Raw genomic sequence first — 22,753 nt, 5'->3', positions numbered from 1 at the left:
CACTCAGGCTAAAGACTTGGCCACTATCATGTTTAAAGGTTTACGCAACTTTCATTAAGTAAATTACTTATTCAATTCTCCTCTGTCTTGTTTTACATAAAATTATTAATGGAATACAGAATGTTTTCAGTAACGTATAGTGAAAATAGTGCTAGATTTGGATTTGCAGCTCTGAGGGCTCTGTGTGACCAAGGTCACAGTTTCCTAATCTCCAAAATGGTGAGGAAGGATTTGCCTTTTATGATCTATTCTACTGCCAGATCTGTGATCTGTTTGCAGTTTTTGTTTGTGTGCGTGCACACACACACAACCACAAACACACACGAAGACTTATCTCTTGGTGCTCAATGTAGGGTTAACCCTCTCCCTCTGGACTCTCAGTGACATGATGAAGTCCATATGAATAAAGTATGTGATTTACGGTTTAGCCATGTCATGAAAAAAGCTTGCCATTTTATAAACCTGCTCTTGTAAAATCCAGTTTGTACTTGGCGTATATTTAATGAACATCTCCAATTCTATTCCTGTGATTTTATTTCCAGTCCTGTGTTCATAGTTAGGGTACTGCTCTTTGAAAAAGTATTGATCCCAGAAAGAATACCAATTTCTAATTAGAAGTAAGAAAAAAACAAATAAATATGTGAAAAATTGGCAAATTCTCTCCTGCCCCTGAACTTCATTTTTTTGTGTGTACGCTCAGTTATGCTTTAGAAATCATATATACTGGCTTCAGTGTTAACCTCACCAGTCTAAATGTTAGAGAGAACATACCATAATAGTCACTGTAGAGCAGAGGCTCTCAATCTGGACAGACTCATGAATAGATTTTGTGGGGTCTGTCAAGCTGATTAGAAAAAATGGCATACTTATTTTCACTAATTTTGATTTCCTTTGTAATCCTATGTAATTTATTTTGTGAATTTAAAAATATGATTCGGAGAAGGGGTCCACTGGGTTCACCAGAACGCCAAAGGGAGCCATGACAAATGTACAAAATGGTTGAGAATCCCTGTCCTAGAATAACCCCTTGATCCCAGACTGTGCTAGGAATTTTAAAAATGGGTGACCTTGACAACTGCATTACAGACAGGCATAACATGTCAGGGAATACTGACCATACCCACAGCACCTGGGTTCAGATCCCACATCTGATGTTTACTTGGGCAAGTGTCTTGATCTCTCAGGCCCTAAATTTCCTCCTCCTAAGTAACATCTGTAACATAAAAGGGGTTGGACCAGATGTTCTCTTAGTTCCCTTCCAATGCTTAGTTTGTGATCCTATGCTATAACCACGTTCTGGGTAATGCTATATACACTCAACTCTTGTCCAGCACTAAAAGTACACAAAATGTCTTAGCACTACTATGGGAATCACAGAAGCTGCCCTGCTAGGCCCACTCTAACCTGAGAGTTCTGGACCTTCCTGAAGCAGGAACTATATATTCATTATTCAGAACATTTAGCAAATTAAGTGCCAACTATAAGGAATGCACGGATGAGTAAATATTGTACTTGGCTAGTTTGGTGTCAACTAAAGTTGGAATCAGATAATTTAGGCTTCTCACTTCATTCCTGTATAAGATTAGGTAAATCATTTAACCTCTCTGAGTATTTCCTGATCAACAAAATGGGGTGATGGTATCTGCCCCAGATAAGGTTTCGTGAGGGTCAATGTGGCAAAGTCATCAATGTAGGTATTCTCATTGGCGGATCACAACCTATCTATGACTCCCCAGCCTGTGGGATTCTTATCTAGGTCCTCTTATGTTTCTGCTACAGGGAATCCAGTCAATATGCTGGATACCTTCCTTTCTTCTTAGCAATGAGTAGATTTAATGAAGCATATTTGGCTGTCTATATCAGTTATGTATCATTCTCACTCCATAATGAAACCATCCTTTTTTGTTTATTTCTTTGATATGTTTGTACAACTTTTCATGAATCATTTCTTACTTGCACTCTTTGTCAACCTGATAATAACTACCATGAAATTTTCCATTGCCCTGTGAGTAATCCTTACCTTCATTTCTTTGGAAACTGTAGTGTGGGTGACATTTCTTTGAACATTGTGGTTTTTCTATAACTGTAGTTTTATATATACTGATACTTAGCTCTTTGTCCAGTTGTAGTGTCTCCTGAGAGAGAAGAGAGAAAGAAAGAGAGGGAGGAAGGAAGGGAGAGAGACAGACAGAGACAGGGGGAGGGAAGGAGAAAGAGGGAGAAAGAAGGGGAGAGAGATGGGTTATTGGGTTGTCTGTCCAAGTATATGTCTGATTCTGGAAAGTAAACATTTAAAAATCTTCATAGATCTTTTTGATTTTTCAAGAGTTTGTTAATCTTCTAGTTTTAGTCTCAAAAGCCTTCTAGATGCTTCTCTGGATCAATCTCCAAGCTTTTCTTAAATTTGTTTTTCCCTCTACTGCTTCTCATTGTTTTCTCAGGCAATGATCCCTGTAAATCTTCCATCATCCTTCTCTGTAAGAATTTAGAAATAAAGTTAACTTATTAAACTAGTGTTACCTTTGACTGTCATATCTCTCTGCTTGACGAGGAGATCCAGTATTTGCTAGCTTGAAACAGTTTTTAGATTTGATTAGTCTCATTCTGATATTTGTTTTACATTGCTTAAACTTCTTTAGGAAATGATTATAATTTATGATAATGCATGTTCTTTCACCTGTTTTCCACTTGGGAGAGAGATCAACTGATATTTGTATGATCAGGTTGAAGTTTTAATTGAATACCATATCTTTTTTCTTCATTTTTGTTCTCATTTGATATTACTTTCTATCTTAACTGTAGATTTGTTACACAGGAAACTAATTTGGGAATTATTTTCACATAAGTAATGAATTTTTCCCCTGTGCGTAAAAAATAATCCATTTTGTTTTAATTATATTTAGTGCTCATCAGGTCTAGTATCTCACAGTTTTTCCTGAAATCATTCATATTCTGTAAGCATAAGACTTCTCTGTGGTTTACAAGTCTTTGATCTCTATCAATCCTAACTGCCAAGTTTTACTTTCAAATATGTTTCTCAACATCCTCCCCCTTAAATTTAAGCCACTGAATATCAAGGTGTAGGATGATTTAATTTGGAGAGCCTTACTGCATTGGTTTGTTGAATTTTATTGCTATTTTATCCTTTGCAAAAGGCACCCAAATTGCATTCTTTTTCAGGTTGCTCTTTTTACAAATACTTATCATAAATAGTACAATATTAGATGAACAGTTGTGCCATGAAATGATATTTCTTGTTGCTTTTGAACATATGATAAAAACTGACTCAATAAATTCCTTTATTTGTCTTTCCAAGAACTTTTGATTTATCCTTATGTTTAACTTCAACTTCATGTTATCTTTGGGTTTTCTGTATAATGAGCATGTCAAGTTGGAACAATCCATGTTTACTGATTGGTCATTTGTGTGTGTGTTCGTCCTTTGTTGCCAAAGAAGACCATGCCATCAGAGAAATAATGACATGACTGGCACTTGACTTTGTTTTGAGTGAAGGAGAGCTATGCAGGTTGCCAGCTACACTTCTCCTCCAGTGTCATCTGAATCCAGTGACCAGATATTCATCAGGATGACTGGAGATGATCCAGGATGAGGCAATTGGGGTTATGTGACTTGCCCAAGGTCACACAACTAGTGAGTGTCAAGTGTCTGAAGTGAGATTTGAACTCAGGTCCTTCCTGACTCCTGCACTGGTGCTCTATCCTCTGCGCCACCTCGCTTCAAAGGTCCCAAAGCACTGTGGTCCATGTCATTATCTCTTCTTGCCCAGACCACTGCACCAACTTCCTCATTGGTCTTTCTTTCTGCTTCAAGTATCTCCCTTCTCCAATCTATTCTTCACACAAATGCCAAAATGATTTTCCTACAGCAAAGATCTCAATAAGTCATTCTGCTACTCATAAACTCAATTGACTTCCTATACCTCCAAGATAAAATATAATCTTTCCTTTGGCATTTAATGCCTTTGACAACCTGTTCTTGCCCTTTCTTAGGAATTTTATTGTATAGTACTCCCACCTTCACATTGTGCAGTTTAGCCAAATTGGTTTTCTTTCTGCTCCTTCACAACACTTCATTCCCCATCTCAATCTATTGCATTGGCCGATCTCTGAGCCTAGAATATAATTCCTCCCCAACTCTATCCCTCTGAATCCATAGTCAGGATAAACTGTCCAAACCAGTCAAGATCATGGCTATATCTAACAATGCATACTTTGCTCTATCTTAGTAGGTAGTCCCCTACTTCTCTGTCATGAGTCCTTTGCATCAGAGAGTTCTTTTTAATTTGCATTTCTTTTTTATTGATGTTTTCATATGGTCATTTACAGTTTGCAACTCTTCCTTTGAAAACTATTCCTATCCATTGACCAGTTGTCTTTGGCCCTGCTTGTTATATATTTGGGTCAATTGCTTATGTAATTCTGGCTGTTGAATTTTCAGCATGGTATTTAATACAACTATCTTTTTCCTCTCAACAGAAATTGTTTCTTAGTACTCTCTTCTTGTATTTTTTTTTTTTATCATCACTAACATAGTCACTTCACAAAGGGAAGGAAACAGGACTGAGCACCATTCTCTATTTGTTGTAGCTGATGTTACTGTAGTTGTTTTATGACCTGCCATGGCCAAAGAATTTAGCATCAGTTGCAAAGAGCCTCTCCATGGCTGACTAGGCTGCTTCTCAGAATGTTTGCATAGTCTGTTGCCAATACTATATCTGAAGCCTTTCCAGCAGAAAGAGCTCAAGCTTGAGCACAGCCGTGACAAGCTCAGGGTCACCTCCATAGGTTAATTAGGTAGGAGAACATAACATTGTAAAGAATGACTTTATATGGACGTAAATTATTATTATTTTTCTTTTCATTGCTACTAGACATGGACTAATACCTTATGACTGCTTTGTACACCCTTTTTTACTTAATAATGATATTTAGGTGAATCTCCCCACAACTAGAGTTTATAGCAAATTAATTTAAACAATCTAGAATATAGTCTGTTGTCATTCTCCAGTGAATTATACATAACTTTTCCATACATAGGAAATGATCAATTGTAATTTGTCTCCAAGACAAAAATCTTTAAGAACAGTATTGGTTTAATGACAGTGATGAAAATGGAAATTTCTTTGTTCTTTCCACTGTGTCATGGATGTGTGTCATTTAATTCTTGTCAGTTGAGAATGATGTTGGGAATTATTTACCATGGGAACCTTGATCTGTAATGTTTCATTATGTGCGTACTGTTTGATAGTATAAGCTAGTTGGGGCTATTGATCTCAAGCATTGATTTTGGATCAACCAGAAAAAAAAGAACATCAAAAATGTTTTGGTTTTGAATGAATGTTTACTTTGTGCATTTTTTGAAGATAGCCATGATGATAACGGACCTTAGGTCTGTGTCATGTGAGCATCGCCTGAAGGATCTGGGAAGGTTCAGCCTCAGGAAGAAAAGCTTTGGAGTAGATAGGAGAGCTGTGTTCAAGTATTTGAAGGGCAATCTATCATGTGGAAAATGGATTAGACTTATTTGTCCCAATGGACAGGAGCAAGAACAATGGATAGAAGGTGGGAAGAAGTGAATTTATGTTTGACTTCAAAGAACCAAGATTCTAATAAGAGTGGGAGTAAAATGAGGTGCCTTGGGGGATGGTAGGTTTCCACTCTCTGGAATTCTCTTAACAAAGTCCAGATGACCACTTGTCAGTATGTTAAAATGAACATTACTTTCAAGCGTGGTTTAGACTAGATAGCTACTGGGACCCCTTTCATCTTGAAAATTTTAGAATTCTCCTTTGGTTTTTGAAGTCTGACTATTCATTACTGAAGCAATTAATGGTGAAAGAATACATAATGAGTTTGTATTTTACAAACACACAGTATGATGAATTACATGGTTATTCATTACATAAAAGTTTTGGTCAATGAAAACTGGGTGGCATTTGAAATCAGAGGACCCAGAGTCAAGGCTTTCCCCCTGCCACATATTAGATGTGTGACCTTGGGAGTAGACAAGTAGAAAGACACTGAATTTAGGGTCAGGGAATCTGGTTCCTTCCTCTGTTGCTTACTATTTATCCAGCCTTTGACATGTCACTCCCTGAATCTCAGTTCCTTCATCGGTAAGATCAAGAGAAATGAATTTTGAGATCTCTTCCAACCTTAAACTTGTGATCCCATGAACATCATGAAAACCTGGTAGATTGATGGGCCATGAGAAATTGGGTAGCTAATGTCTCAAAGTCCTGATTATAAGGAGACTTAGATGTCTTGACTTGAAATTTCAAAATGAATGTCTCTGATTTTATTTCAGTTTAAGTCTCTCTGCGAAAATCTGTGAAAAGACAGTGCTGAAGCGGGTGTTGAAAGAGCTATGGAAGCTCGTCCTCAACAAAGTAGAAAAGCAGATTGTTCTTCCTCCTTTGACAGATCAAACAGTAAGAAGTTTGGCTCTGGTCTATAAACATTTCAAACATTGGTTTTAATTGTTTTGCTTAATTAATTTGGAATTTGAAGAAACCTTCATGTACCAGCCTCCTGAAAACACTGATTCAGGGAATTTTTTTCCTAACACTGATGATACTAATGACCCTTTCTCTTGGGGATCTAATTTAATTGATGTCCAATTACAGAGAAACTGTGCATTTTTGCCTTCCCGAAGTACATCCCTTTAATTAGAACGTAGTCCAAAGATCACTGTCACTAGATTTCTCCCATAAATTGAGTAAATGCTATCAAATTAAATTTTTCCAATGTCTTGGCCCACATTTTTCTCCATATGACCTTTGGCAAGTTATGTCACCTCTATCTCAGTTTCCTTATCTGTGAAATGGAGGTGATAAACATACCTGTACTACCTATCTCATGGAATATTTGTGAGGCTGAAATTGATACGATATGTAAAATGCTTTGCAAACCTTAGAATGCTATTCAGATATTGGATATCATTTATTAAGCACTAACAGGGACACAAATTTGGTTTAAAAATATGCCACCAGTTCCTTCCCCTCTAAGAGTAGAAATTCTAAAAAGAAATGAGATTTGCTTTAAGATATGTGTACTTTCTTTACACCTTCCTGTGCCCTTGGCTTTTTCTGAATGATTAAATTTTCCTGAAACATCTTCACTGTGGTTAATAGTGTAGACTTGTTTGGTAAGCTTGAGGAATATAAGACTTTCACTTAAAAGCATATTCACAAGGAGTAGTTTACTATTGCCAGCAAAGATGCACAAGAGACAGGGATGGAGCTAGAGTTGTCCCTTATAGGAAATTCTAGTCATAGCTACTGGGCTAAGCAAGTGACCACAAATCCTTTGAAATCCAACATTCTTGAAATGAAAAAGCAAAACAGGAAATTCCAGTATTATCAGACTCTTTTGGTAAAAGATAGTTTATATGTTTGGCAACATGTAGATAGGTATTAAGATCCAATACGATGCCTAGCACTTAAATTATAAGGGTAATAATAAAAGAAAAAAGTAACACATAGTGTTTTAATATTTGCAAAAATGCCATACAAGCATTCTTATATTTAACCCTCACAATAATTCTGTGAGGTTCTTATTGCAGGTATTATTACACTCATTTTATAGATCAAGAACCTGAAGTTTGGAGAGGGTAAAAGAGTTCGCACATGTCATATGACTAATAAAAGTTACAAGCAGTATTTGAACCCAGATCTTGGCCGATTCCCAGGATCAGCACCCCACATTATTTGGTAAATGTTATTTTCCAAGTCACAAATAAATGTGAAAACACTTCAGTTTCCCATTTCATCAGGCAGTGACACCTTTTATGAGATAGTTTTTGGTTAAAATTATTAATAGGCAATTTTGAGCAGTCTTTGTATCTGGACCATTATGAATTTTGGAGAGTTCTATGGAGACTTTATCCAGGCGTGTACTGGAGCTGGCTCTAATCAATTGGAGATGATTTTTGCATTTTAATTGTGAGCATTTACACATCAGAAATCTGGAAGTCAAAACTTAATTTCTTGTTTCATTGATTGTCTTGACAGGGATCAGCAAATCCCAAGGGCCACAGCTTGTTTTTCTTTAAAAATATAAACATGATTCTTAGTTCAATCCTAAAATAGGCTATGGGAAGGATCTAGCCTGCCCATAATTTACTGACCCTTGGTCACTTAAGAAAGAGATGAAGAAAATGTTCATTCAGATTAAACTTAGAAGCAGCCACATGCACTTTTTTCTTTTGGTTCAACATTTACCAGCATACTCCTACCTTTATTTCCTGTTAGAAAAAAAAAAATCTGAGTAAATTTTCTTCCAGTAAATAATTGGCATACATTTCTCTCATGAAACTCCTATTTACCAGAATCTAGATTTGAACTCAGTTCTTGGCCAATCAGAAGTCTTTCCATTGTAACACACTGACACTTTCATCTTAATAATTCACATTGATATAACCCTATAAAGTTTAGAATCTTTAACAATTGAGACAGAGTCTAATTATTTTCCTATCACTGACCACATTTTTGCTGTGTTACAAAGAACAGTTTCTTAACATTTCTCTTTTTACTTTCAGGGACCCCAAATAATTTTCAGTGCAGCTAAGGATCTTGGACAGCTATCTAAATTGAAGGTAAGAACATTAAATGAATATCTGAATATCCCTATAACAACTATCACTTAGAAGAAAAAGAAATTATTAAACAACTTCGTGTGCAGAACCTTGCATTAGGTGCTAGGGTAGGTGGGGGTAGGGATATAAATTTAGATAAGACTCAACACTACCCTCAAAAACATTATAGTCTGGGAGGGATATAAAATGCTATCACAGAGAAATACAGCATACAATGTTATGTTATATGGTAATTATGTCACAATGTATAATAAAATTATATTTGAGATTTATAACGCAGATGCTATAAGAAATCAGAAGAGGAAGTAATCACTCTCTGTGGGAACCAGGACAAGCTTCTTAGAGAAAGTGACATAAGAGTTAAGTTTTTAAAATTGAACAGAAATTTGACAGGTGAAGATAGAGAAGGACATTCCAGGCATAGAGACATTTTAGAAAACCTAGTGTACAAATGGGGAATACTCTGTGATAAAACTAGGAATTTTAGGTGACACTAAATTACAGAAGACTTTTAATGTCAGATTTTGAACTTTACCCTGTAGCCAATAGGCAGTCACTAAAGTTCTTTAGTAGAAAGCTATGTGCATTAAAAAGATAATTTCTTATTTGTATGAACTTATTAAGAATGAAATAAACAGAAGAAAGAATGCTATATACAATGATTAAAAATAAATTAATATAAAAATAAAATAAATCTGTACTTTGAGAAAAATGAATGATCCTGGGGAACAGAAAATGCAACGCACCTTCCTGAGGTCAAAGTCAGGGGATCACTCAGGCTGAATGATGTGTACATTAGTAGATGAATCATGGGATCTGTCATTCTTACTAAATTGTTTTCCTTTGATCTGAAGGGATGCAGTGGGGAAGGTTTTCCCACCTTCAGAAATGGTATAATATATATGGCAAAAGGCATTAGTATATTTTTCTGGCAGTGGTATTCAGCATGGGTTGGAGGGGAAAGAGGGTGAAGAGTGAGAAGTAGATAGTGAATTAACCTTGATGAGTAGCAAGGCGATTTCTCATATGTGACAGCTCAGAAAGAAGAAAAAGAGGGTGTTAGTGGGTGCTGAGAAGGTATGAAGAATAGACAGAGCTGAGGACATTTGCAGCAGGGACCCTTTGTCTTCTCAGGCAAGTGGGTAGTTAGGTCATCTCCTGTAGGTGTGTAGGGGGTATGGACAAAAGAAAAAAATATAGAAAATATAGAATCACAGTGTAGGATAGAGGAAATAAAGATAGATATAGAGTAGGATTGTCAGGGGCAAAATCGAGGTTATTCATCATGAATTAATTATTGAAAACAGTTGGATTTCATGATTTTTTTTCAGGTAATCCTCACTCAGCAGTTTTGAATTAGGAGCTGAAAAATGAGATTTCTTTTGTGATCCAATGATGAGAATCCCCAGATTAGGAATGGTGAAGACAGTAACAATTATTCTCAAGATTCTGATGCAGTTAGGGAAACATTAAATTGGCAAACATGACGATATCATAAGGAGGCAAATAAAACCAGAGTGGCAGAGATAGAGTGGAAAAATAGGGATGGATAAAGGGATTGGAGGTTGTAATAAAGACAAATAATAGGTTGGATATGAGGGAGAGATTGAGAGAGTTTGTAGTTAAGAGTGTGACATTTCAGGGTATAGATAGTGGGTAATTATGAGACATAAGAGCTACCACATAACAGGGCCATTTCAGTGTGTGGCTAACGTGGGGTTGAGGTGGGTTTTGGAAATGAGAAAAATAAGGTACTATATAGTCAGGTTGCCAAAGGGATCGTCAATAGGAATACTGAAGCCCCCAGAACTGCGCTAGGGAACAGGCTGGAGGGGAAGACTGTGAGCCAGGTAGTAAAGTCTTTTTTCAGTTGTTCCTAGCCTTGCGTAAACTGAAGCCAAGTGAAGAAGTCAATCAGTCAACAAATATTTAGTGCTTTTTATAGTGCAGGTATCATGCTAGATGCGTAAATATAAAGATAGAAGTTAAATAGTCCATTTCCTCAAGGGTGGGATACAATACGAATATATGAAGATATTTAAAAAATAAATACAGAGTAGATGCAAGATAACAGAGTAGGGAGAAAAGTAGGCAAAAGAATAATAATTAACATAATAACCACAAGAATGTCAGGGAATATTGAGATACAGCAGAAAATAATGCAATATGCTCCCTCGTATCACCCGAGAGGTGATGGATCAGAAAAATAAGGCATACATTATCAGACTTGCCCAGTGAGTTGATTCATTTTCCTCAACTACTGTTTTATTAAAAAGGAGAGGGAGAAAGTGTTCGAGAAGTGAGAGCCAGGTTTTTTTAAAAGCAGCAAGACTTTTTTTTTCCCCCAGGGAGTGGGTTGGGGAAGATGTTGTCTCTGTGGGAGAAATGATGAATTGCTGGTTCTTGAAGTAAGCCCCCCTTTTCTTCAACTGTGTTAATGTGTATCATAGGACAAGAAACATATGTCTCTACAAGGCCATTACTGCTTTAGGACATGAGGTGGTCACCAGTAAGGTGTTAGACATCTTGTTACTTTGGAATCAGTGAAGATAATTAGACGTTTTAAATTGTGTAGTATTCTTTTTTTGAAAATAGCTAGAGAATATGTGCAAAACTGCCATTACCAAGTTGGCATTTGTAGTTTTCATCCATATTTCTCCATTGCTTCCCTGGAATTTCTGATTCTCAGTTTCAGAACTTCCTCATTCTGATCCTATGGTTTTGGCACTCACCACTTGGGGAACCATCATTGTCAGAATTATAGAATTACAGAATGTTGGAGCTGGAAATAGCTAGCCATCATCCAACCCAACCACTTCATTTTCAGATATAGAGATCAAAGAGCTCTACCCTAAAAATCACAGATAGTTAATAGCAAAGCTGGAACTAGAAACTAGTGTTGTGGTTGAAAGGTCAAAGAAGATCTGAATTTCAGATACTGTTACACCCATGTGAACTTGAGCAGCTCACTTTATCACGATGGGTCTTGTTTTCCTCATTTCTAAAGCAAAAGATTTAGACTAGATGATCTCTGAGGTTCCTTCCAAATGTAAATTCTATGAATATATGAACTGTCTCTTCACTATAACAAGCTGTACAATATGTCTCATACCCCCACCCCCCATACACATAAACACACAGCCTTTTTGTAAGTACTGAGTATGCTTAGTTCATAAATCTTATTTGAATTCATATTTAACAGGTGAATGGAGAGTCTTTGATTTGCTAAACTGGGGTACCTCCCACAGAGCTGGGCATGTGTCTTGACTCCTCCTTGAGGAAGATGCATCTTGTTAGGATGACACAGGGGACTCCTAATTAGTTTCAAGCAATGAGAGTATACCCTCTGACTTATTAGCCAATCATCTGCAGCACAGACCTAGTCATTAGGGAACAATCAGGAGTTTACTCTAGCGTTCTAGCAATGTGGATGTCTCTAAATAAGGAGTTAGAGAGCATGGCTTAGTCTATGGGACATTGCACAGGTGAACAAAGCAGGAATTCCCTTGATCATCCCTGCCACACCCAATTATACCAACCTTTTAGCTTTAAAAAAAATAATGACAGCAGCACATTGGACTGCTCTCCTCAGGAAATAAACTACTGTGATTCCCAGCACGTGCGCGCGCACACACACACACACACACACACACACACACACACACACACTCTCACACACACACACACAGTAGCTATTCCTAAATGCATTACATTGTACTTGGAGCTTTTGTTAAAATTCATTTGGCCCACTCACTCATCCTCTTCTTGTAATGTTGTCATTAGATAGTGAACTCCTTGAAAGAAAGGACTTTTTTAAAACTTCTTTGTGTCCCTAGTATTTAGTACAGTGCCGAGTGCACAGTAGGCACTGGAATGCTTGTTGATTTGACCTATACAGCCATTTATCTACCAATTTGTCTCTCTACTGCAACTGAAGAGTGCATCATCAACAGGAAACTGAGATGTTTCAGTGTATATTCCCTTTCATGTCATTTATGAAGATGGGAAATATAACCAGTCCTAGTACCAGTCCCTGAGGGATCTTATTTATTACTTTTTATCCCTCTCTATCCAGGGAAGCAGTTTAACAGCAGAAGGACTTCTACCTTTTTAAATAAAGCACACTTTCCAATTCAGCCTGACCTCATCTGGACAGTTTCTATGGATTTAAAGGACCCTTTACTGGTTTCTGAAAAGCTTCCTTCATGTCTCTGTTCTCTGGCCAGGGTATTTTCTTTGGGATCTAAAAAATGGATCTCTAGAAGAGAATTCAAATCATGTGCAAATCACTGTAAGAGGCTTTGAGGAAATATGGACATAAAAAGTGCAGAGTCCATGCCCTTGACTAATTTGTAAACTCTAATTTCTTGCTGTTCTCCAAGGACTGGGTAAAAGGTACTACTCACTAGTTTGGTTTTTTTCATTTTCATTTTCTTATTTGAATTTAGCTGAATTTTTAATAATGATGCTATCACAACAATTTCTAAGGGAGTCTTATTCATGCTAAACAAATGCAAATCCACAGCATCTTCTGGCATGCATGAATATTTTCCTCTTCCTTAAAAATGTGTTGTCATTAAAAGCCTACTGACTCAGCTATATCTTTGACAGACCCCCAAAATGTCAGTTGTGAAAAAATATGATGCCATGTTGGTATGGCCATATTTAATTGGAGTGAAGGCATAGAAGTCATAACTACTATGTCTAGGGAAATTCATCATATATATTTGGAATCAAACCTTTCAAGCATGACGGAATTATGGGTGGAACTAAGATAATAGGATTTAAAGCTGAAGAGGATTTTAGGGTTATAGTCTAATCTGCTCATTATCTAAATGAAGACATTGAACTTCTAACTAGGGAAGTTCCTAGGTCTGTTGGTGGGTTGTTGTCCTTCTTGGAGGGGACCAAAATGACATCATCGTGATAAAGTAAAGTTTCAATGTGTACGATTGTGTCTGATCAGACCAACATGGGTTTGGGATGCTGTACCACAGATAGTCCATGTGAACAATGGGGGTGGTTACTCCAAATTTGCACATCCTATATTTCCTTTGTGCTGTTTCAATTCTGCTTTGCTCAGAGAGCACAGCACCTTTTCTGATGTGAGCATGCCATGCTGAGCGATCCTGTGCCAGTGCCTCCCATGTCCCACAATCAAATCCAAAGTTAGTAAGTAGTAGATATAGGATTTGAATTCAGATCCATTAATTTCCATGTCTAGTTCTTTAAGGGCAGCTAAGTAGTGTAGTGCGTAGAGTGCTGGGCCTGAAGTCAGGAAGACTCTTCTTCATGAGTTCAAATCTGGTTTCAGACACTTACAAGTTGTGTGACCCTGGGCAAGTCACATAACCCTGTTTGTCTCAGTTTCCTCATCTGTAAGATGACCTAAAGAAGGAAATGGCAAACCACTCTTGCATTTTTGCCAAGTAAACTCCAAATGAGGTCACAAAAAGTCAGACATAATTGAAACAACTGAACAACTAGTGTTTCTGCTTAACAATCTGAGCCTCTTAGAGTCACAATTTATTTGCTCTTCTGGTTTTCTTTTTTTGTTTTATTTTGTTTATTTTTTTAAAATAGCATTATGTCAAATAGATTATTTGCAAGAATTGTACTGCCTAATAATAACAATAATAGCAGTTTGTTTTTTAAAGAATAGTACCACATGATGAATTTGCTTCATAGCACAATTTCCAATTACCATGTAGCTGTAGCTGTAACTTGCTCCCTGCTCCCATTTCTTTGGGGGAGAAAATTCAATGAAACACCTAACATAGGTCATTCATTCTAAGTTGCAGGAACTGTTGTCTTACTGTTAGATCTGCTCAATTCCACAAACATTTATGAAGTTTCCAATACATAAAAGGTATTATGTTAGCCACTGAGGACACAGGAAATTGAACAAGACACAAAGCTTACACAAAGCTGACAATTCCCTTCTGCCCAATGGAATCCCTCTCTTGGCACGTTGCCACGCAAGCACCCCTTTCTTCAACCTTTCCTGATCCCTCTAACAGCAACCCTACCAAAGTCCTTTGTTTTTATATTCTGTAAATAGTTATTTTGCATATATTTATATACGTGCATGTCTCCCTCAACAGAATGCAAGCTCTTGGAGAATAGCTACTGTTGGTGGCCATTTGTCTCATTTTTTGTGTCCTTAACACAAACTACAGTGCCTGGAATATAACAGGGACTTAGTAAATGTGTGCTGATTGGCTAAATGAATCTAGTATGATGAGACAAATATACGTAGGCACACAGCCTATACATGCATACTCACATAATACAAGCCATAAGAGAAATCTAAATCAAGCACGGCAGGGAATTTGAGAATAGAGAGGCATTTTACAGAAAAGTGGTTCAAGAAAGGTTCTAAAGAAGAGCTGGGAGCTGATCTGGGGAAGACTATTCCTCAGAGAGGTCAGTCAGTCAGTCAGTCAGTCAGTCAACACATAATTATGAAGTAATGCTGTATAATAGTTACTGTGCTCTCCAAGTATCAGCTAACCCATCTGTAAAAAGCAGATTTCTAGGTTCCTTCTAGGTCTAAAATCCTATGATATTACACCTCAGTTTCACTGATATGACAATATATTTATCCCCAGATTAGCCAAAGGAACTTTTAAGATAAGTTTTTCAGTCTTTTATTTTTACAGTAAAATGACAAATACAAATGAAGCCATGTATTTAAAAGTGCTGCTTTGTAAAACTAAATCTGTACCTTCAAATTATTTTCTATTCAAAAAGAATAATCGACTTTATGCAAATAGTATCCAAAAATTAGTATATAATGAAATATTTTCTGCAATCAGTACTTGCCCACATGGATAAAGTGTAATATATTATATATTATATAGAATATACATATATTACATGTATATTATATTATATGTGTTATAGATGTGACGTAGAAAAATAAATCGAGTAGTTTGCCTTAAAAGCAAGAAGACCTGTGTTCAAATCCCACACCTTATATTTGATGGCTATTTAAACATAGGCAAATCACTCTCTGAACTTCAGGCAAAAAGGTCTAATACTTTAAGTTATATTAGTTTTTGGATCATTTTCATTGGAGTTGTCATGAAGATGAAAATAGAGGTCCTTGATTATGTTTACAATTTCCAGAATACCTGTATATTTGATCCTTACAGCCACCTAGTGCCTAGGCAAGAAGCACTGATGTTATTACCCCCATTTTATGGATGAGGAAACTAAGGACCCATGAGGATAAATTGCACAATGACCAAGATTCCTTCCTTAAAATAAAGTTGCTAAATCAATCACTTACTAAACATGTATTATGTGTCCTGCACCATGCTAAATTCTGTAGAAATCGTTGCAAGTATGCATGACAGTCAGGAATTTAAGTGAATGACTGAACTCGTAAATAACACACAAGATACATACAAAGCAGGTAAAAGGTAATCCAAGAGGGGAAGGCTCTCATACCTGGGGAGTCCAAGACAGGACTCCTGAAGAAAGTGGGCTTGGAACGGAGTTGTTCAGGAAGCCAGAGAAGCCAAGAGGTGGAGGCCAAGGGGCAGAGCATTCCAGGATGGGAAATGACTAGTAACAAGGTATGGAGACAGTAGATAGAGTGGCAAATGATAGGAATCGTAAATAGCCTGGTGTAGCTGGCTAGCAGAATATATGGAGGAGAAAACGATATAAAAATAATCAGAAATATAAAAAGGGGCTGACTTCTGAAAAGCTTTAAACACTAAACAGAGATCCTGGAAGAGAAATAGAGTTACTACTGAAGCTCACTGAAGAAGGGGGTAATGTGGTCAGATCTACATGTTAGAAAAATGATCTTGGCAAATGACTGGTAGAGGGTGTGAGAGACTTGTGGAGACAGAAAGGTTAAAAGGTTATTGCAACAGGTCCGATCAGAGTCAATGACAGCCACTAGTGTTGTGGCTATATGCATGAAGAGAAGGGAAAATATTTTCCAGATGAATGAAATGCAAAATATTAACCTGTTTTTCAGGATCACATGATTCGAGAGGAAGCCAAGGGACTGACTGTAAGACAGTGTGCTGTCATGGAAGTAGTCTTGGCCACAATCAAGGTACAGTTTTCTATTTCTACACACACACACACACACACACACACACACACACACACACACACACACATACTATGTCTGTAGCTACATTGTAGGAAGATAATTGAATTTACATAGTATAATTTCCTTAGAAGTACTCTCTTCTAATCCTCTCTGCACATTCCCTATCATCCTTGGTCCTTCAGCCTTCATGTCACTGCATGAAATATGGGTGAAGCCTACATGTTAAGAATAATAACATATACATGACCAAAATATTCAAAGCAATAAATGTTCTGGCTAATTGAATAGTTTGGTTAACCTTTCGTTTTCATCCTTGAATGATGGAAATCTTCCCCAAATTATCAATCCTTTCTCCTGCCCTCCTAAGTACAATAAATATATCGAATGTAATTGAATGTATTGAATCATAAATATCCTTTCTCATTGTGCCTAGTAAAGAGACTGAATAAAACTGATACACTGATGTCAATCAATAAACATTTAAGTGCCCATGGCTAGGTGGTGTAGTGGATAGAATGCCATACCTGAAGTCAGAAAACTCATCTTCCTGAATTCAGATCTGACCTCAGATGCTTACTAGCTGTGTGACCCTGGGCAAGTCACTTAACCCTGCTTGCTTCAGTTCTTCATCTGTAAAATGAGCTGGAGAAGAAAATGGCAACCCGTTCCACTCTCTCTGCCAAGAAAACCCCAAGTTGGATTACAAAGAGTCAGACATGACTGAACAATAATAACTGTGTAGCAGGAGCTGTGTTCAGTGCTGGTGGCAAAAAGAAAGGCAAAAGGTAGCGTCTGTTCTTGAAGAGCTCCCAGTCTAATATGGAAGATTACCTACAAACAAGTTGAATGTAGAACAAGTTGGAGCTAATCAAAAAAGGGAAGACACTAGCATTAAAGAGGAACAGGAAAGGCTTTCTGTAGAAGGCAGATCTTAATTGGGACTTGAAGGAAGCCACAGAAACCAGAAAGCAAGATGAAGAGGGACAGAATTCTAACGATCTGGGAGAGCCAGAGAAGATGCAGAGCTAGGTGATGGAACATTATATGAAGAACAGAAAGGAGGTCAAGTTACTACATCACAGAGTACATGGGGAGGGAAATGGAAGGTGTTAAACATTAGAAAGTGGAGACGGAGGCAGAGGAGAAGGGCTGGGGGGACAGAAAGAGGTTACAATGAGCTTTGATGTCCTAAAAGAGGATTTTATATCAATGCTGGAGGTGAGTCAATGAAGTTTATTGAGTAGCAAGGTGATATGGTCAGTCCTATGCTTTAAGAAGATCACTTTCGCAGCTGAATGGAGAATGGACTAGAGTGGGGAGAGACTTATGGTAGGCAGAGTATTGCAATAGTCTGAGTGTGAGGTGGTGAGGGCTGTCACCAGACCGATGACAGTGTCAGAAGCAAGAAGGGGACATATGTGAAAGATGTTATGGAAGCAAAAATCAACAGACCTTGGCAAAAGATTGGATATGAGAGGGAGGGGGAGAGTGAAGAGTCAAGGGTGACACTTAAGATGTGAGCCTGGGAGACTCGAAGGATGATAGTGCTTTTACTGAATATTAGTAGAGGCCTTAGAAAGAGGAGTAGGTTTTCATGGAAAATGTTTTTTCTAACTTCAAAGTATCAATGGATCTGCAAACTCATCTATATTGTAGCTGTGGCTGCAAATTGTAGCCCATCTATCCTTTTTCATCCTTTAGGACTCTTCTCCCTGATTTTTTGATAAGCCTCCACAAAGGGTATACACAGTATACTGGAAACAGCCCTTCAGATGACCTGCCAGTCATTGCTGGTTGAACAAAGTTCTCACATCTTTACTGATGAGAATTAAGGCTAGAAAAAGTTTGTAGATATTTGAAGAATTTTCTGAGCACCTTCTGCCCGTCCTTTTCTTCCATTCTGTTGTTGCCTCTGTGGAGACAGAAGGGAACCGCACTAGACAGAAGGCCTTTAAATACTACTTTGTACATTGCCCTAGCCAAAGATTTTGTCACTAATGTCTGGCCAATTGCTGTTAAGTTTCTGCATACTTAGCAACATTGGTCTGCAAATAGTAAGTGAAGTCTGTTGCTACAACTTCAAATCTTTTCCATCATAGTGGAAGCCAGCAGAGCTTACACTCAATTGACATACCCTTCGAGAGACTTCGGCCATCATGCCAAGATAAGACAACAGAATAGAACTTGGTGAAGGAAGATTTTTTTAAAGTAGATCTCAGGTATCAACTTGTTTTCTTGTGATTTTACCTTTTACTTTCCCCTGAGAGAAGAATTGAGGGAAAAATTAATTTAAATAAATATAAAATTTTAATTAAAAAGTAAACAAGAAAGTTTACTCATGTATGTATATGTGTGTAGTCAAAAGGCAGGCCAGATTCATAATTCCATTGTTATAGGGAACTCTAGAGAAGGAATATCCTCTGCTAACGGGGATAAGCACCTGTTCTGCAATTTAGAGCTACAATTTTTGGACTACCCCTCATTTGCCAGGCTGTTGAAGTCTATTTGTCAGGACTCCTCAGAAGAATGTTTCAAATGTGTGAAATAAAATAAAAAACATGAGGTTACCCCCCAAAAACCCTGATTATATTGAAATGCAGTTTACAGTTATTATTTTTTTTTAAGTTCACAGACCCCAGGATAGAACCCCTGTCTTAGAGAGCTGCCTAATGCCTTAAAAAGCTAAGTTATTTGTACAGGATCACCCAACCAGTATGTGTCCAAAGCAAGACTTGAACTCAAGTCTTTTTGACTCTAAGGCTGCCTCCTTTCAATAATATATGTGTATATACACACACACATACACATATATACATATATATTCCTATTTGCATATATACATATACAAGCACACTTTGGGGAAAGTCTTCTATTTGAAAATTGGATTTTTATTCTTTTCCCTCTATTTTTGCAGTGAACCAGTTTGTCTGTTGTTACCTGGTGAAGGCATCTATTGTGCAGGATTTATGAGCACATTAGCAAAGCACTGTTCCTACGGGCCATTTGCCAGCTAATAGAAATAGTCTCACTTTGTAGAAACAAATATTCATATGGTATGCATTAAAATAGCAATCAGCCTGAATAACAATTAGTTTTGTTCACAAAGCTGCCACCTTGTAGTTTCAGTTTTGCACTTTGCACACCTAAGAGCCTGATTTTTGCCCTTAAATGTTGAACACCGTAAAACAAATTTACAGGTGACAGTTTTGTGATATGTGGTAGCAATAGTGCAATCTGTGGTGAAATGTGTTTATTCCATATCTTGAATTACAATTTTACCTGCATAATAAAAGACTCGTTTTGTGGTGGGGGGAGCTTTTTAATTTTTTAAGTTGTTTTTTTTTTTTTTTTTTTGGAGACCAGGTCTCCCTATCGTGCCCAGGCTGGAAACCCAGCAGCCACTCACAGGCCTAACACTAATCAGTAAGAAAGCTTTGACCTTCTCGGACAATTCATTAAGCAGTGGAGGATCTTTGCCCCAAGGGCCTCACCATAAGAATGTTGGACTTAGAAAATATACCTGATCATTGAATTTAGGCCACGACCGAGCATGATTCCAGAGCTCAAACAATCTACCAATCTCAGCAGCTGCCAGTAAACAGGGATTGCAGGCAGGTGCCACCCATCTGGAAGGAAAAGAATTTCTAACCCAAGAAAACACAAGGTTAAGAAATTACTTTAGAGCAATCTTTTTTAGATATTTTTTGGACAGATATAAACAGGAAGTGAATACCTTCAAACACAGCAGTATTTATTCCTACAAACAGAAATGTGTGTGTCCGTCCTTCATTGCCAAAGAAGACCATGCCATCAGAGAAATAATGACATGACTGGCACTTGACTTTGTTTTGAGTGAGGGAGGGCTGTGCAGGTCACTAGCCTCACTTGTCCTCCAGAGCCATCTGAATCCAGTGACCAGATATTCATCAGGATGACTGGAGATGACCCAGGATGAGGCAATTGGGGTTAAGTGACTTGCCCAAGGTCACACAGCTGGTGAGTGTCAAGTGTCTGAAGTGAGATTTGAACTCAGGTCCTCCTGACTCCTGCACTGGTGCTCTATCCACTGCACCACCTAGCTGCTCCTTTGGAACAATACTGTGAAGGAAAATGGAAGTGTGCACAATGTTATTTTGAAGAATTATAGATCTAGCTCCAGAAGAGACCTCAGAGGATAACAATTCCAAATGAGGTCACTTAGACCCAAGGAAGTTGAGTGATTTGCTGAGAAACACATACAGAATGTCAACAATGGAACAAGAACCCAAGTCCTTTGACACCAGAACCACTAATAGACATGAATACAAATCACCATTTCTTAAGTAAGTTGAACAGATTGAAAACAACTGCTGGAATGAGTGCTCCAGAAGAACTTAGAAAGCACCCTTAGTCAACAAACATTTAATCTCATAGAAGTGGAAAGATGTGGAAGTCCAAGACAGCACTAATTTAGGATATCAACTTTTATTAAAATATTATAAAGTATAGTAAAAGATTATGAAATATTCTTTTATTACAAGCAGTTTGCTGAAAGCTCGGCAAGAGACCCAACTAAGCCAGATCATCGCTTTGGCACGATGAGGCGACATGACTTGGCAGATTGACTTTAGAGTCATGACCTGGATTAAAGTCCTACTAGCTATTTGACAGTGGACCAGTCATTTAATGTCTCATAACCCTCCACATCTCCCCCCGCCAAGAACCTCTCTAACAACAAAGCATTTACCAGTCTACATTGGTGGAGGAAATTTCTTCACTAAGAACTCCCTATACTAAAGAAATTACAGATTCAGTAAAAAAAAAAAATTATGAAATAACATTTGTAGGGGCAACAATGTGCTACATAAAATTAAGTTGTAGGTCAATGGTATAAAAGCTTATAGCAAGCATATTTCTATTAATAAAAATAATGAAGAAAAAAATTTATTGAACACTGAATACTTGGCAACATTCTGTATACAAATACAAAGGTGAAGACAGTCCCTGCCCCCTTACATTCTACAAAAAGCAGACAACGTAAAAGAGAAAATGTTAGCCCAGGAGCATTTTGGTCCAGAAATTTATTGGGCTAGTGAATAGGACCACAGGAAAGTAGACTGACACAATCAGTCTAGGAACATGACAGTGTATTTGATTTGATCATAGTACATGATTTTAGGACTGGGAAGGGAGAGAATGGGGAAAGTACTCAGGGATGAGTTGACAGTGGGGAGAGAAGTGAAGCTTGGCTGGTGTTTTTTCCCTGAAATAGTGGCTCTGGTGAGGCAGTCATTAATCAAGAGAACTGTGTTCCATGGAAAAATTTCTCCAGGACAGAAAGATTATTGTGAAAGCTATAGAGAAGATAACCAGAGAGCAAGCATTTAGTACATTAGGTTTGCAAAATGCTTTATCTGCATTATCACATTAGTCCTCCCAAGCAACCTGTGAGGTAGGTGCTATTATTACCTCTGTTTTACAGATAAGGAAACTGAGGCTGAAAGGTTAAATGACTTGATATGATCATTAATGAAGGTGATGTCATTCTAAAAGCTAAAATGAGAAACCAAACTCAGAAGCTGAAATGACTGTCTGAATTAGCCAAAACTGACGCATGGCTTTTGGTGATTTCTTCTCTCTTAATATGCCCCCAATATAAAGAACGCATCTGAAAAACTCAGTGGAATTCTTTGTTTCATACTGCAGGAAGAAAGTCTACAGGTGACTAATACCCAACCTTGTAACATGGTCATTAAAACTAGCTTTCTTATTGACAGTCTATCGATGAGAGGAGACAATGGCCTGAACTTTCTGTTTGTAATAGTGAGATAACAGAAATCAGGGTTTTCCCATTTTATGGAGCTTCTTTTAGAATTGTATTAAGCTTTTGTTTGTGTGACTATAGTATACCTTAATTAGTTCATTTATCTTACAACTTGTTTTTCCTCTACACTCCTGTTATACTGTGGATTCTAGCTGAAGACAGAGAAGTCATTCCTGTTCTTAGAAGTCTCCTATTATTCATGAAGTTGCCAAAAAGAGGCCTTCAGAATGTTGTGCTAGTTGCTGTTAAATCAACAA

General features: G+C 37.5%; 1 protein-coding gene across 2 annotated transcripts in view; it reads left to right on the top strand.

Annotated features, from left to right (window-relative positions):
• The window catches only part of UNC13C (unc-13 homolog C), a 769,865-nt gene that overhangs the window by 686,347 nt on the left and 60,765 nt on the right, over nucleotides 1-22,753 (top strand). For both annotated transcript variants that reach the window (XM_072616138.1, XM_072616137.1), the window contains 3 exons: nucleotides 6,328-6,451; nucleotides 8,560-8,616; nucleotides 16,613-16,693. In XM_072616138.1, coding sequence (XP_072472239.1) covers nucleotides 6,328-6,451; nucleotides 8,560-8,616; nucleotides 16,613-16,693 — 262 coding nt within the window. The remainder of the gene's footprint in view (nucleotides 1-6,327; nucleotides 6,452-8,559; nucleotides 8,617-16,612; nucleotides 16,694-22,753) is intronic.

Source organism: Notamacropus eugenii, chromosome 1 (assembly GCF_028372415.1).
Source record: "Notamacropus eugenii isolate mMacEug1 chromosome 1, mMacEug1.pri_v2, whole genome shotgun sequence".
Taxonomy (NCBI): domain Eukaryota; kingdom Metazoa; phylum Chordata; class Mammalia; order Diprotodontia; family Macropodidae; genus Notamacropus; species Notamacropus eugenii.
The sequence above is the reverse complement of the archived record's forward strand: the minus strand, read 5'-3'. Positions and strand labels throughout refer to the sequence as shown.